A 15,823-nucleotide genomic window follows, 5' to 3' on the forward strand; every position below is an offset into this window, starting at 1 on the left:
GACAAAGAGGCTGAAGTAGGAGCCAATTAGGCAGAAGGAGCTGCAGGAGTGCCAGAGACTCAGCTCCCAGAGATCAGCCCGCTCCTAAATGCTGCTCCTGCAGGTAGAGGAGGAGGTGAGAAGTCTGAGGGACAAGCAAAACAGAACCACAACAGAGGACATGATCAGCACGCTCAGATTTCTCCCACTGAGAAAACGCTAATGTCAGTGAACAGAACCACGTGTGGACCAGAAGCTGGACTCAGACCTGTTCAGCTGTACTTTTTTATTGCTGCTTCAACAGAGGTGGAACTTTGGATCATTACACTGATTCTATGTTACATGAACCCTTTAATGACAGCAATCTAAGTAAATTTCAATCAAAATACAGAAAAGCATAAATATTTAAGACAGAAAAGGAAAAACCACTGTTGTACTTGTAACTAGTATTTAACACCTCAAACGGCCGTTCTGTTCTGAAGGCCTATAGACCGTAGATTGAATTGAGCCTCTCCATGTAGCGACTCCTCTTCCTGTTCTCTGGCCAACTGGTTGTTCTCATCTGTGGTTCTGTGGTCACCTGCAGAGACAAGAGACATGACACTAAATGCACGTGCTTCCTGAGGGACAGAAGTAAAGCACTAAAGCTTCTAAAATATATGAATAACCACTGACCTCCCCTCCTGAACCAGGTTCAAACTGATCCTCTACTGGATTCTTTGACAACACGCGTTTTCTGAAGAGACAGAAAGTGACAATTCCATCTATTAGTGATACACTTAACTGCTGGACAGACAGTTGCAGAGTTTCCAGCTGATTCTACACTCACTTTTCACACATATGGACTCAAATGCAACCATTTATTCAGCAAATCAAATCACAGGAAATCAGAGAAGAAGTATTTCTCCCTCATATTTTCCCTTATATCATTTTTTGCATGATAAATGAGTATCATAAAAACAACCTAGAAGAATTAATGTTGACCATCTAAACAGATGCAACGTTCGCGGTTAAACAAATACTCAATTTAACCGAGTATTTATGCACCTTTGGTTGCAATACTGAGTTTGTGTTGATGCTTCCGGATCAGGTTTGCACGTCTACACATGATTATTTTACTCCACTATGATAAAACTGTCGGCTTTTTTACAGAGATGTTCTCTTTTCAAACACATTGACCTTGTTTCATCCAGTCTGATCTGGTCAGTGGTTTTGAGTGCGACCACCTACAGAGACAAGAAATGACACCAAAGGTACAGACAACTACACACCGCTGGAGTCACCAGAAAGAAACGTGAAACAATCAAAAGCCTCTGATGACAGAAGTGAATGAAGTTAAATTCATGCTAAAACCTTGCAAATAATGTGAAGTGTTTTGCACATTTAAAATTGGATTTTTAAATATATAACACTTCACAAAACACATTTGTAAAACGGCAAAATTTCATGAACCAGCTCCAAAAGCTGTATTTTTACAGATAAAAACTACAGCCAGTTTATCAAAGTATACATGGATGCATCCAAATCCAATGAATCACTGAATATTTAGCGGTGTACACAGGTGAGCCAGTGGACTCTAGATGGTATTGGATAAGAGAAAAAATATTTTACAATTTTGTGACAATAATATGATAAAGGTTCTTCTGACCTCTCTCACAGGTGCACGAGACTGGACATAATTTAGGGTCTGGCTACTGAAGAAGTCCTGCTCTGTGGTTTTGGTCCTTCTTTGAATATGACAATGATGATTATTATGAGGATCAGATTATTTTAACAATAAGATGATGCATGACTTTCCAGACTTCATATAGAGGTTTTAACTGCTATTAATATATATTTAGTGATTTCAGACGACATAGAGATGAAACCATTAAAAGAAGAATAAGCTGAGCCGGGTCCAGCTCAGTGGTGAAAGTTCTGATTTAAAGGAGAGGCCGAACAACCTCTATAAATACAGAGGAGAGCCCAGACTTCAGGACAGGACTCGGCTCTTTTTGTTGGGGTTTCTGGGTTGTGTCGGTCGTTGTCCTGCAGGGGGTGATGTGGAGCACAATTGGTGGCAGCTGGCACTGCGGGCAGGCGCACCTGTAGGCAATTTACATCTTGCTGCCTATTTAAGCAGGTTGTGCCTGCCTGTCAGTGCCAGGGTGTTCTGGTTGTCTAGTTTGCGTCCGTGTTTGTTTGTCTTCCTTTATGTGAAAGGTGTCTGTTCAGTTTCCTTGGTTTTGTGAGGGTGTCTGTGCCCTGGAGGACTGCGTCGGTTTCCTGGGTGTTATGCAGTCCAGGAGGGCTTCCCTCGTGTTCTGTGTGTGCTCCCCCCCTCTGTAAATAAAGCTGTTTGACCATTTTTACCACTGTGTCATGGCCTGCGTTCGGGTCCTGCTCAACCTTGTCCGTGACACTTTCCTTGCAATGAAGCCAAAATCAGTCGTCTGACCCAACTGAATCTACCCTCATGCACCAACGCTGCTGCTACACCATCTTCATTTATCAACTCTTTAAGAAGCCTCCAGCTGATCCAAAATGCTGCAGGTAGAGTTCTGACAGGTATTGACAAAAGAGATCACAATTCCTGTACTGGTGTCTTCATTGGCTGCCCGTTAAATTTAGAATAATTTGTAAAACCCTTCCTCTGACCTACAAGGTCCTCAGAGGCCTAGCTCCATCCTACCTGGAGGAGCTAGTGACACCTTACCAGCCCAATAGACCGCTCCGCTCTCAGAATGCTGGTCCACTTGTGGTTCCCAGAGTCTCTAGGGGTAGAATGGGGGGCCGAGCATTTAGCTACCAGGCCCCCTGCTATGGAACCAGCTCCCTGTCCAGGTACGGGAGGCTGACTCCATCGATACTTTTACAATCAGACTTAAAACCATCCTCCTTTAAAAAGCTTAATGTCCCCACTGGGTCATGGCCTCCTCTCCTCTCCTCTCCTCTCCCCTTCCCTCCCCTTATTACTATTATTATTAATATTATTATTACTATTATTATTATTTCACTGCGTATCGAGCAGCACGTGAAGCTCTCCGTCTGTGATCATAGGAAGTGATGCCACTCAGAAGAAGGTGTGACCTCCCCAACCCAAATGTACTGATAAACAGAAGCACAAATATATTCACAAATACTCCGATGTTATGTGGCTATTATTGAAAGATGGGGAATAAATGAAGTTTTATGTTTTCATCTGAAAAGACAAAAGTGATGTTCTTTACAAGAAGATGATTGGAGAGTGCAATTCAAAGATGGATGGGAATGTGTTAGAAAGGCTTGAGAGTTTCCATTTCCTTGGTATTTACCTTGATCAGAGGCTGAGCTGGAGGGATCAGTCAGGTGGTAAATACATGTAAAAAAAGTGGTGAGATTTCTTTTCACTGATTTTATATCCATGACATAGTTTGATGAGGTCTTGAATAAACTATGGGAGCACAGTTTATGGAACACCAATCAGTACTAACTGGATAGATGGATATGATCCAGGCACGAACACTTGGAATGTGCCTGCCAACACTTCACCTGTGTTCACGCTCCAGGTGGAGGCAGGAGAAATGCCACTGTGGCTGAGGAGGAAGCAACGACCAGCTGATTACTGGATTAATTTAAGAGGTCATCCTACTAAGGGAGTTCTACAAATCAGTTGGGAGAAAGAGAGAACAAAAAAGAGGAGTTTTGGGTTTAAAGGTGACAGAGTGGCAAGGATATGAGGGAGTTTGATTGGGTGTTTGAGGAAAAGGCAGCGTGGCCCAGTAGTCCTGTTTGGTTCTGTGAGAGCTTGTCTGACAACAAAAATATCAATTAAAACTGTTAATTTTTGTGAAAACCAAACTATTCTTTGGAAGTTGGATGGTATTTGATGTCTGTTGTCACTTTTGTCCTCTCATAATTACACAGCAATTATTGGATTATATTTTTAAATAGTTAATAGTTTTAAATAATAATTCTTACATCCATTCATTTTCTTACATCCACATGTAGTGAGGTAATTCATAAAAAAGAGTGACAAAATAATATCACATAGTAATATCTGAAAACACGTTATTATTATTATTATTATTGTTGTTGTTTCACTGCGTATCGAGGAGCACGTGAACCTCTCTTTCTGTGATCATAGGAAGTGACGTCACCCTGAAGAAGGCGTAACCTTACCAACCTGAATGTACTGAAAAACATACACAAACCAAGAGAAGTTTCCTCCATGGTCGGTTGATTATGTGTTTTTACCGCAACATCTTCATCATATTTGCGGTGGGCTTCCTGATGACCCTGGGTACGACTGTCGGAGGTATCAGCTTGTTATTTGCTATGGTGACTGTAGAAGCCATGAATGTAGGTCCACGATGTATTTTGGTAGAGATTAGGGGTTATTGTATTGTGATGATGGAGATATAATTTGTTCTCATCGCGGATAGCGGGTCACATGGCGAGCTGGCGATATATGTGCACCCTCCCCGTTATCCCGAAAGGGGAAAAGCGGTTAAGAGGAGATTATTGTGACTCCAAACGCTTCTTCGTCATTGCTGAGTGAGAGAGCACTGCACCATCAACTCGAATGCGGAAACGAGAGACAGTTATATTTATTTCATTATTCCAGGTGAATTTATTACCTTCCTTCTTCCAAACCACCTGCCAGACCACTGACATGTGAACCCACACCCACCCACCTCGCAAACAAACATATGTATCTGTTGCATTCTTTTCCCAGTTAGTCTGTGAATTTCTTTATTTTGGTCTAAATCATCGGTTCATAATGTTGCGGCGAGTCAGATGAATTTTCATGTCTTTGTGTCAACCGATTATGGTGGAATAAGGAAAAACTGTTGAATTTAATTCACGAGACATTTTCCATTTCAGCCTGTGTGTTGCTGATTAAATCAGATTTGAATGAGACTTTTATCTCTATCTTTCAGCCCCGTCTGTGGTTGGAAGGGACGTATCGGTCATTCAAGGAGAAACAGGTGTCTTATTGTGCAGTGTCATCGACACCAATGACTCTGTGTCTCAGATATCATGGGAGAAGCACACTAGAGGTCACCCTCAGAATTCAGAATTCGTTACCATTACGCCAGGATCTGGACTAAAAGTTATAAATGGAGATAGTGACCGAGTCAAATTCATTGGAAACATTGATGATAAAAATGGATCTTTGGAGCTGTCCGGCATCACACTGATGGATGAAGGAATCTACACTTGTGCCTTCACTTTGTACCCCGGTGGAATTCCGGAGAAAACGATATCTCTAAATGTTTTTGGTATGTATATTTGTGTGTCTGAAGCCTCTCTCACATGTGCACTCCAGAGAATGTTTAGAGCTGTGTTTGCTTCAACATCAGCTCCACCAGAAAATTCTGAAACTGAACCAACTAGCTACAATTCAATGTCAATTCAAGAGTCCCCTCTCAGTGATCATAATGGTGGGTGCATGAACCAGAATACAATGTAGTAAACGATCATCTGGTGCACGACTTCAGGAATAGAGTGCATGTGTGAAAGGAGCCAGAGAGTGAAAGTCAGTCTCTGAAGTGACTTGTTTGACATTGGTGTGAACTGTAATCCTTCTAGTGCCTCCGGTTTCAAGCCTAGTTGACAATCATCCTGTTTTGGGTGATAAGGAGGTTTCCCTCGCTACCTGCACAGCTGCTGGATCCAAACCACCTGCAACTGTGTCTTGGCTCTTTGGTAATTTACCAGGGAATCTCACAACTATTCGCAATGCTATTGAGCACCACAATGGAACAGTAACTACCGTTAGCTCGCTTGTTGGAGTCCCATCCAGAGAACTCGATCAACAGTTGGTCCAGTGTGTCGTCACCAGTAAAGCCACTAAAGACCAAACTCTGCCCTTCACCATACAGATTTACTGTGAGTATTAATATTCCTCTAAACACCAATTTCTCACTCACACTGTTACCTCACATTGTGAAGATAGGAACAGTGTAGTAAAAGAACTGAACATGTTCTGTTTATTGTGTTAGATGCAGAGAAGCTTCCAGTTGTGGTAAAATAAATCTTCAAATCACTACAAATAGACCTCTCTCCTTTTTAAAATGTCTTAATTTTTCTTTTAACTAGATTTACAGTGGGCTGTCAAATGATTACATTTTGGAGGAGATTAATGTCATTGTATCTGTGGATTATGGTGAATCAATATTTAAAAATATGGCAGATTCCACTCTGTTGTTTTAGAAATAGACCAAACATCATATTTGGATAAATACATGCACAAGAGCCTTAAAGCCCAACGAGCACAGGTCAGCCTTGAGACGGTACTTCAAGCTTGTTGTGCTTCAGAGACATTAAAACTTTGTGCAAATGACCATGTATTTACTAATGCATCCCTTTGTTTTTCTTTTCCTTGAACCTATTTAGTGGACCAGCATGTTCTTCCAGAGAAACTTCTGGGCGCCTTTGTGAAAAATTATTTAATGGCTTAAACAAGTGACTTCTTCATGTCTTGGTCCACTCACAAGCACAGATGTTTAAAAATGAATATGAGACCGTGTTGTAGTCCTGAGCCACATGTATATTACACTGTAAAGAGAACTAAGCTAAAGTCTGTGAAATCTTTTGAGTTTTTACTTTGTTTCCTGTCAAATTAGGGAACACAGTGAGCTGCAATCCTGGCTGGCTTATTTTTATTATAAATGTAAAATACATGTTAATTTATCTCTAACGCCTCCAACTGTTTCTTGTGGTTTCGCAACATCAGTTAACAAAGGAAACACATTTATCCGTCAGCCTTGTGTCCTTGAAATACCACTAAAGAAAAAAGTAACGTGTAGATAAGTAACGAACTCCAACAACCGTTTTATTCAGTGGCAGGTGCAGATAAACGACAGTTAAGGTGAAAAAGGGCAGCTGCTCTCAACAGCACCTTTGTTTGTACAGTGAGTCACTGTCAACCAGAGTGATGAAGCAGATAACACGACCCGTATGTTCCCTTATCTGTGTGGGATGTTTTACACCCTAGCTCATGTGATGTCACTACACACATGTCCCAGCTGAGTGGCAACATGGATTTACAGTATTATTAGTGCAATCACAGCATAAATGAAGTCTGAAGAGTTGGCAATGCATCAACACATTTATCCTTTGACTTTTCTACTACACTCACAATAAATAATAACACTTGTTATATGTCACTTTTTAAAAAGACAGAAGTTCTTCACACATCATAGTAATTAAGTAAATATAGAATAATTAGTAAATAGGGTACATGTCGTGCCTCAGTCCAGAGGGAAGCCATGCAAAGGGTGATCCATTGTTCTGAAATGAACTCTGTATGTTTTTACTTACAGCAATAACACAGCCTTTTTGTTTTTATAGTTCCTCCCTCTGAAGTGAATATCAATGAGCAACTAGATGGTTCTTTTTCCTGTGACACTGCTGCCAAGCCAAAGCCAGAGATTGTCTGGACCAGGTAGAGTGGTTGCAACCAACATCTGTTCATTTCTCTCAAAGAAAAACCTTGTTCCTGTCTGATGAAAAAGGTCAGTATTGATAATGGCTGATCAGGTTCAGCCTCACTCTCACCGTCACTATGGACTTGGATGAATAAATGCCCTCGTAGCCTATTCTTGAGGCTTTATATAAACTACCATGACCATGACCTGGATCATAAATCCCTGCACTATGAAAGTAGGGACAAGTTCCAGCTCGTCCTCTTTTAGTTTCTTACATTGGAAACCAAAAATAAATTGACATACCATAATGATTCCACCTTAAAATTGACTCTGTGTGATGCAGGCACCTTGTGTCTCTGTGAATTGAGGTCTGCTGTCCAACACCACAATAAGCACATTTAAACCGGAGTGTGGAAGTTTAACATGTATATGAACAGATGTGCAATAATTACATTAAAAACCTGTGTGATAATAACTGTTCATTAAGACGTGTTAAAGCTATGCAATAATATATGTGCAAGAATACATTCACACATGTGACACAATGTTCAAATAATGTAAAGTTATTTATATAGCTGATTTAATTTATTACTGTATTTGAAGTTAAACAGTTTAGACCTTTAGGGTGTTTTTATCTTACATGTCAGTTGAGAAGAAAAGGCTCAAAGACAGTGAGATGTTGAAAGTACTGTGATTTTTTCTTTGTTAGTAAAGTCCAAAAAGGCAGCAAGATTTCCTGGTTGTTGTATTTTCATAGTAGCTATTAAGGTTCCACAGCATTCTTCGCCATTGCAACACTACACATTTCAAATTATGGGTCAAACAAAGGATCATCCCATCCAATCCTCTCCTAATATACCAGCCACAATGGCCTGCAGAGTACGGCAACGACTGGGTGAATGTTGACCATGTAACCTGTCCTGAATGGAAGGTTCTGCATTTTCTGTTGTCTCATTTGGACGAGGGCAATGTGTTGAGCACCATTCAATTGTATGTTTCATTTCACATTTCACAGGGGATTTATTGGTGTAGCATTAGGCCAGCATCCTCGGGTGTCTCAGGTTGTGAAGGGTGCCCATCATTTAAACCCAGGTCATCGTGCTTCAGTCCCTCACTAAAACTGTTGCTGAAGCTGCAGAAGTTGCCACTGAACTTAAACAAATTCTTCAGAATATTTTGGGTGGTCTTGCAGGAATGGAGACGCTGGCTAGAGAGATCTGCCCATCTGTTCATGATATGAACTGATCACAAGATCCTTGCCTCAGGAACCAGAAGCAGCTGAATTCTCAGCAAGCATGACGGGCACACTTTCTGGGTCATTTTGAGTTCACCTTACTGACCAGGTCCCTTCCTGTCAGGAACCGGGCCCCTCCTGTTTTGTGTGTGCTGCCTCCTGGTCCAAAAGAAGGAGTGTGAGATGCAACAGACTGACCCAGGTTCCAGTGATGTTTCTCTCAACCGGCTTTTTGTTCTGGAGTCGGTTTGCTAAGATGTTCTGCAGTGAGGACATTCCTCCCAACTCGCCTGTCATCCTGTGTCTCGGCAGGACAGCCTGTCTCCTGGAGTTCTTTATTGGCTTTGCTGGAATGTGCCCATAACTCCTGTGTCCACTGTCACTGGGGTGTCTCCCTTCATGGCTACCCTGGGGGATCAGCCCCCTGGGGTTGATGTTCAGGAGGATGAGGCTGCATTGCCTCTGTGCAAGCCAACGTATGGCGCTCTGATAGTGTTTGGCCGCTTGCGAAACTCTCGGCTGTCCCAGAAGCAGGACAATCGGGGCAGAACTCTGGGCCCCTCCTGTTGGCCAGGCCAAAGTGTGTAGCTGTTCACACACTTTTGACCACCTCCCCTTTGTGAACTGGCTCCTCATTTCACCGGCCCCTTTGAAGTGGATCAGATTGTGAACCCCTCTGCTGTGCACCTTAAGTTGCCTCCTCCCACAAGCTGCATCCCACCTTCCATCTGTACTGAAAACGGTTTCTGATCTTGTCCCTCCTTCCGATCTCCTCCTCCCCACACGTTATTGACAGCGGCCCTGCATATGCCATTTGACGTATCTTGGATGTTCGTCAACGGGAACAAGGCCCCCAGTTCCTGGTTGACTGGCAGGGCTATTGTCCAGAGGAACAGTCGTGGCTTCCTCAGCACCACATCCTGGATGAGGGGCTGCTGAGAGCTTTTTGACCAGGACAAGCCGGGTAAGGCGCCAGGCGGTGCCGTTGAGAGGGAGGTACTTTCATAATCTTGTGTTTGAGGTGCCGTTAGTGTTTGTTTTGGTGTGTTTGCCCTGTGCTTTCCCTACTGGGAAAGAACTGCTCATTGTGGAACCGCCACACCTGCAGCTGATCTGGAGGATTTGAAGCCCTTGTTGATCAGCTCACCAGCATCAGATCTTTTCTTCTTTTCAGATCTGCCAGTGGTAGCCCGTGCTCATAAGACCTAAGAATCGGGATTTTCCTGAGAATATTTTCTGTTTCTTTCTCTTTCCTCCTGAGGTCAGCACTTCTCCTGACGCAAGGGCACTGTTCTCTTTTGTCACTCACTGATCTGCACCTTTTCATTGTTTCTTGTACCTTAACCTTTTACTCCAAGCTCTATCTACTCTCTTTTGGTCTGTCTAATGGCTTTCAGACCCTGTTCTTGTGCTTCCAATCAAACCTGCTTTTCTTCTTGCTCTCCGTTCTGCCATATGTGTGCTCTCTTTGTCAGTAATGACTGTTTACGCTAGCTTGGGGAGTTTACTCTGGCCTTACCCTGCCTTTTTATCTAAGGTGCTCAGTCCTCAGTCCATTAAGTACTGGAGGTGGGTTCATCCTGTCTCCTATTCTCAGACAGAGTGAGACAAGCTGCTCATGTCCAGTTAGGTCATTATGTGTCTGTTTGACAAGTACTCAGCATCTGAGGAGGTCTCACTCTCAGCTTTTTGTCTGCAGTTGCAAGGCAAAGCTTGGTTATATGTTTCGTTTGTCACATTAGTTGGGTGATGTTATTTCACATGCTTATGCTGAAGGGGGGTTCCTGTGGGACATTTGTGCTGGGGCATCATGGTCTGCCCCCGGTATTTGTGCATTTTTACAGGGTTAACATTACCTGTTCAGCACCAGTAGGTGCTGCTCTGCTGTCTGTTGCTCAGCTTGGTTCAGGCAAGCAATGTCCTCTGTTCCTTCTGAACCTTTTGGTACGAGTTATCCATTTAAGACCAGAGTGGTGGTCAGAGCGATATTGGAACAGATAGTGGGTTATGAATGTGACTGTGGGTCTGTGAAACTAAAGGATGGCATCACTATCATTGTTGCTCAGAACACTCTGAGGCGTTCAAGGTTTGAGGACGGACTGGAAATTATCCCCACGGCATGATGACCTCGCAATTACAATTCTCTACCTCTAATAATAATAATAATAATAATAATAATAATAATAATAATAATAATAATATGGTACATGTCATTAACAAATTAGAGCTGTCAAAGGATCACATTTCTTCAATCACCATCACAGGATAACTGAAACATTTATGATTAATTGTGTTAAATTCAAATATAGGTACGTCTATTTGTATAAGAGAAAGCAAAATGTAACTTTAATTGAACTCCTCAGTTGCCATTATTTTTCTGGTCTCTTGTTTCAATATTGAGGTTCATTTTGATGTTTTCAGGATTGATGGCTCATGGCCAGAGTCGTCTGTCACTGTTAAAGATGGAAGACTTAAGTTCTTGACCATGGATGCATCCCTGAATGGCCTTTACCAGTGTGAGGCTTCTAACGAATACGGCTCAAAGTACGGCCGCCTGTATGTCCACAATAAAGCAGGTGAGCTTTGGTTTACAGTCTTCAGCTTTTATTTCCACTGTGGAGTTTCCATTTATTCTGTGTTTGACATGAACACAGCGGAGAACTCACCCAGGCCCTGAAGCTCATAGAGCTTTAGACAGTCTTTTACCCAGAAACATGACAGGAACAACATGCGCTATTCCTGCTAATCTAGTTGACCATATCTGCACACACGTGAATATTCCCAGAATTGAATGTAATTATTGTAAAGGTTGAGGTGGAAGTGACGTCCCTAAAGGGTGCAATACTGAAAAAAGCAACCTTTTGATCTGTGTGATCATCCTGCATTTCTGGTGACATGTTTCTAACTGGTAAAACTGGTAAATTCTGTGTCTGAGACATCTTTGCTGATTTAAAAAGATTTCTGTTTCAATAATTCAGCTTCAGTTTAATAATGTATTGAAACACAGTTATTTTAGATTGATTAGTTGTAGCAACATGATGTTTTAAGCATCTGCATCAGCTGGTCCTCACAACCTTTTTTTAAATTGTGACACGTATGGATTCATGCATTACTGTTCACCGAGCCTGGCACACAGATGCCTGGAGAATTAGAACCTACCAGAAACACACTTCTACTGGGTATTAGCTTAAAGTGTCACCATTTACTCTGACATTATAATGTCTTGAATCATGTCATCTACAGGTCATTGTACAGTTTGTTGGACCTTGTTTGGCCTTTTAATTTCAATTATTTTTGTTGCGGGTGTGATCCGGTTCCTCTGCACATCTGGGAAACTTGACGGGTAAAATTTACAACAACACTACACAAGCTCAAGTAAATATAAGTACATATGATACAATCAAAGTAACATGTACATGTCTATGAAGCATACCATTACTCAGGCGCTGGCAAGCAGTCAAAACAATGGCCAGCACTCCAAAGAGAACCACTAGAGAAGTTCCAGCAGGAATAGAAGCGGTATGAGTTATTTGTGTGTTTCATGCTGTTTGTTTTGTCTCCATTTTGTGTATTTTTGATGTTCAAATTAATGAAACTTTGTCTTTAGGAACCTGCCTCCCTTTGAGATGAAGCTTGCAGTGATTCCTCTGGTTTGGTTCACGTTTAACCCTTTCACAGGTTTCAATAACTGTAGAATCTACAGCAGTTACATGTAGGTTACTGAAGGTTGAGAAGAAATTAGACCTGAAAATAAACATAATTTTACATGGAGTACAAGGTACCGGTACCTAAGAAACCTGAAGTTAAGAGAAACCTCTATTAATTTATTTTGACATTAAGCATTCTGTTAATCTGGAAAAATGGAAGTTCAACAATGTTCATTGTACATTTGTTTTCCAATAGCTTTTACATTTAGGTTGTTTTTTCTCTTTATGTTTGACATTACCGGTATTTAGTTTTTCAAGCTTTTTACATTTTCTTTACTTCTACTTGTGTACCGTAATAATATTTGAGGTTTTGTTTTGTAGCTTTAATTCCGTTTTTACCTGTTCTACTTGATTCCTATGACTACTTATTTTGATGCTAGTTTGTGGCAGCTACTCATACATGCACTATGATCAGCATCACTTTATGAATAAAAGCTTGACAAATACTCTTCTGCTGTTTTCTGAAGCCCTTCATGACACACAGCCTCCAGAGTGTGTTGTCTTCTTTATTTTATATGACAAAAAGACGAGACGTGTTTCCAAGCAAAACGTCTTTACTCGTTCCAGCACATGTACCCCCTCCTACCGAGCATGCTGGGTAATGTAGTTGTCCTATTAAACACATAACACCACACACAGCAGATTAAATAATGGGCAACACAAACCTACTAATTTTATCTGTTATGCCAGCTGGTTGAAGGTCATTCTTCTTTTCTCACAAGTTTCATTAAATCCACTCTGAAAGGTTCACAAGTCAAATCAGGATTTCCATTTGAGTTTATAAATTGCCTTTGTGAGAAAAATAGATGAGTGCAGCTAGCAGGAAAGAAAGGATTATTTCTGGGTGTGGGAAATAGATCACACAAGGACAAGCATCATTTGTCCATTTGATCCTATCCATATGAGCCAAATAATAAAGTTAAAGTGAAATAATAAAGTTGTAATTTTCAAAATTTTGGATCATAATATCAATATTAATGATCATACATTTATAGACATTGAAATCCTCAATGGAAAGAGAGACTTAAAACCAAAACTCCACAAAATCCACCAGTGACATTTAGGAAGAAAACGTCAGTTGTTTAATTGTAGCTTCAGCACCAGAGAAAATTTCTATTCAAGACACACTGGTAAAACCCTGCTGCTCTCACAAGAAGTCCATTGTGTATTTGACGGCAGCTGCCTTCTCAGTTTACCACAGTTATCTATGGCACGTAAACCCTCTGGGAATGTAATGGGCGTAACCCTGGAAAAAAATAAAATAAAATCTGTTGCTGCCATTCCCCGTCTTCACGGAAGCGGCCTTTATTTCTGATTGCAGACTGGACTTTGGAAAACAAACATTTAGTCATGGTGACTGAAAAAGCAGGATGTTTGTGTGCCTTGTCAGTCGTTAAAGTTTTCTTTAGCGAAGAAAAACAATTCCAAACAAATCTGTTTTCAGGGTATAAAAGTGTTTGCAAAAATATTACAGACTGCCAGCTGTGCTTAGAAAAGGGGCTGTGGTCACACCCAAATACAGAGGATATGACTGTTGGTTAAAAATAACAGGGCAGGAAGCAGACAAGTAGCACACACAGCAGCTGTGAAATATACATACATATTTGTTTTTAAAGAGAAGCGTAAATGATCATAGAATTATATTATATCCCCAGTCTGCAGAACAGCTTGTAGTGTGTACCCCGATACGTTAGGTGGCAGCAAGTAACTGCTGTAGCCATAACGTGAAAAAGAAGAAGGTACAAACACGTGACCGAGAGCTGGCTGCCGCGTTGGGGGCGGAGCCTTCGCTCATTTCTATAGAAGTTGCTGCGTGACGTGTCACTAAGGCGACATGCTCCTTCATGGCTATTCATAGATCAGTCTCTGTCCTTGATGTTGGATCGTGGGATCCGGCAGGCATGGCCTTGTTCTCCTTTGACAATGAGCCCTTTAAAGTTTAGGTAATGACCTGACTAGAACTCAACTAGCTGACAATACCACTACATTCCTGTAGAGGGCAGTAAAGACCAAACAAATGCTATTGAGATGATAATCCTCTCCACAACAATCCTAATATTTAAAAAAAATAAATGAATCAAACACATAAAAGCTAAGTATGATAGAACTGTCTGTCTGACATGCTGTCTTCATACACTGGAGAAAAGATGCATTTCTTATTAGTGGGCACCTCTTGGTTTGTGCACCTTCTTGCTTCCTCAGACGTTGTAAATATTTGTACCTGTATGTACAAATGTATCCTCTGGGATTAATAAAGTTGATCAAATCAGTTACATCCCAGTTTCAGGCCTAAATACCAATTTAGGTTATTGTTGGCCCTGGAGTCACTGAGTGCAGGCACTAACTAGTTCTGGTTTCTAATAGATAGTGTATTCTGGACTGGGGGGGTTGGGAGGGGGAGAGACGGTGCTGACCATCACTCCAACATTCACCGGCCAGCCAGATTCTCTTGGCAAGGCAAGCAGAACAAAAATGAGCTTTTTGAGAGCGGTATATACACTCATTTGCCTGAAGGTGCCAGCAACTCTCTGGCTGTTGACCTCTCTAACAAGCTGTATGATTCCTCTTAACTGCCCCAGCTGAGGGCTGGGAGCTAGGATTGGTAAACTGCTGAGTGGGCTGGAAGAAGGGAGGATCTGTCAACAGTTTGCAGCAGAGGCACAGGAATGGGAAGGCTTCTCTCACCACTCTCTAAAAGGATTATCCAACCTTGTGGCTAAGGGAACCAAGTAGTGCAGGTCAACAGGCTCATCTCTGGCAGCTGCTTCATCCTGAAATGGATCAATCAACCTTTTGGAAAAAACAAAACAAAACTTCTTGTACTGCTGGATCATTCCACTTGGAGTCAGCAGCTGGGGCCCAAACATCCAGTGCATAATCATATATAGAGCAATTAGCTTGCAGTAGTTTCAGTGGCCGACTTGAAGCATTACTTTCATGTCTAGGGTGATCAAATCCTCCCAAAATTTGGCCTCAAAATCCTTCCCTCCTAAAAGCCCCAAAAACCTTCACAACACAAGGATTCTGCTGAGTCTCTGTGAGTGCTGGACTCTGATTTCACTGTAGCTGCAAAAACTTGATGAGTCTTGATGAGAACGCTCATTTATTTGATCAGCCATCGGCACTAAGGAGGAGAACCGAGCCCAGCCAGGGAAAACCTGAGGGAGAGCTGAAGGAGGGCTCAAACACACAAGGTATAGTCCACTTAGTTACATTGAGGACATGATCAGCACGCTCAGATTTCTCCCACTGAGAAAACGCTAATGTCAGTGAACAGAACCACGTGTGGACCAGTAGCCGGACTCAGACCTGTTCAGCTGTACTTTTTTATTGCTGCTTCAACAGAGGTGGAACTTTGGATCATTAAACTGATTCTATGTTACATGAACCCTTTAAGGACAGCAATCTAAGTAAATTTCAATCAAAATACAGAAAAGCATAAATATTTAAGACAGAAAAGGAAAAGCCACCGTTGTACTTGTAACTAGTATTTAACACCTCAAACGGCC

General features: G+C 41.6%; 1 protein-coding gene and 2 long non-coding RNA genes across 14 annotated transcripts in view; 2 read left to right on the top strand and 1 right to left on the bottom strand.

The window, feature by feature from the left end:
• Positions 1-250: 250 nt before the first annotated feature.
• On the bottom strand, positions 251-1,532 carry LOC130535401 (uncharacterized). Its single transcript, XR_008953110.1, has 2 exons — positions 655-1,532; positions 251-559 (listed from the first exon to the last, which is right to left on the bottom strand). It is a non-coding gene; the product is annotated as an uncharacterized LOC130535401 (long non-coding RNA).
• Positions 1,533-4,095: 2,563 nt separating this feature from the next.
• LOC130534985 (nectin-1-like) overlaps positions 4,096-15,823 on the top strand; it is a 43,720-nt gene continuing 31,992 nt past the window's right edge. For 11 of the 12 annotated variants that reach the window (XR_008953015.1, XM_057049762.1, XM_057049799.1 and 8 more), the window contains exons 1-5: positions 4,096-4,255; positions 4,881-5,222; positions 5,533-5,832; positions 7,297-7,390; positions 11,029-11,183. Coding sequence is in view for 11 of the 12 variants with exons in the window: in XM_057049762.1 (XP_056905742.1) it covers positions 4,183-4,255; positions 4,881-5,222; positions 5,533-5,832; positions 7,297-7,390; positions 11,029-11,183 (964 nt within the window). In the remaining variant the exon portion in view is untranslated. The remainder of the gene's footprint in view (positions 4,256-4,880; positions 5,223-5,532; positions 5,833-7,296; positions 7,391-11,028; positions 11,184-15,823) is intronic. The other variant, XM_057049779.1, reaches the window with a different exon arrangement.
• On the top strand, positions 9,610-10,808 carry LOC130535347 (uncharacterized). The gene is made up of 2 exons (XR_008953090.1): positions 9,610-10,420; positions 10,694-10,808. It is a non-coding gene; the product is annotated as an uncharacterized LOC130535347 (long non-coding RNA).

This window comes from Takifugu flavidus, chromosome 1, assembly GCF_003711565.1.
Source record: "Takifugu flavidus isolate HTHZ2018 chromosome 1, ASM371156v2, whole genome shotgun sequence".
In the NCBI taxonomy this organism is placed as follows: Eukaryota; Metazoa; Chordata; class Actinopteri; order Tetraodontiformes; family Tetraodontidae; genus Takifugu; species Takifugu flavidus.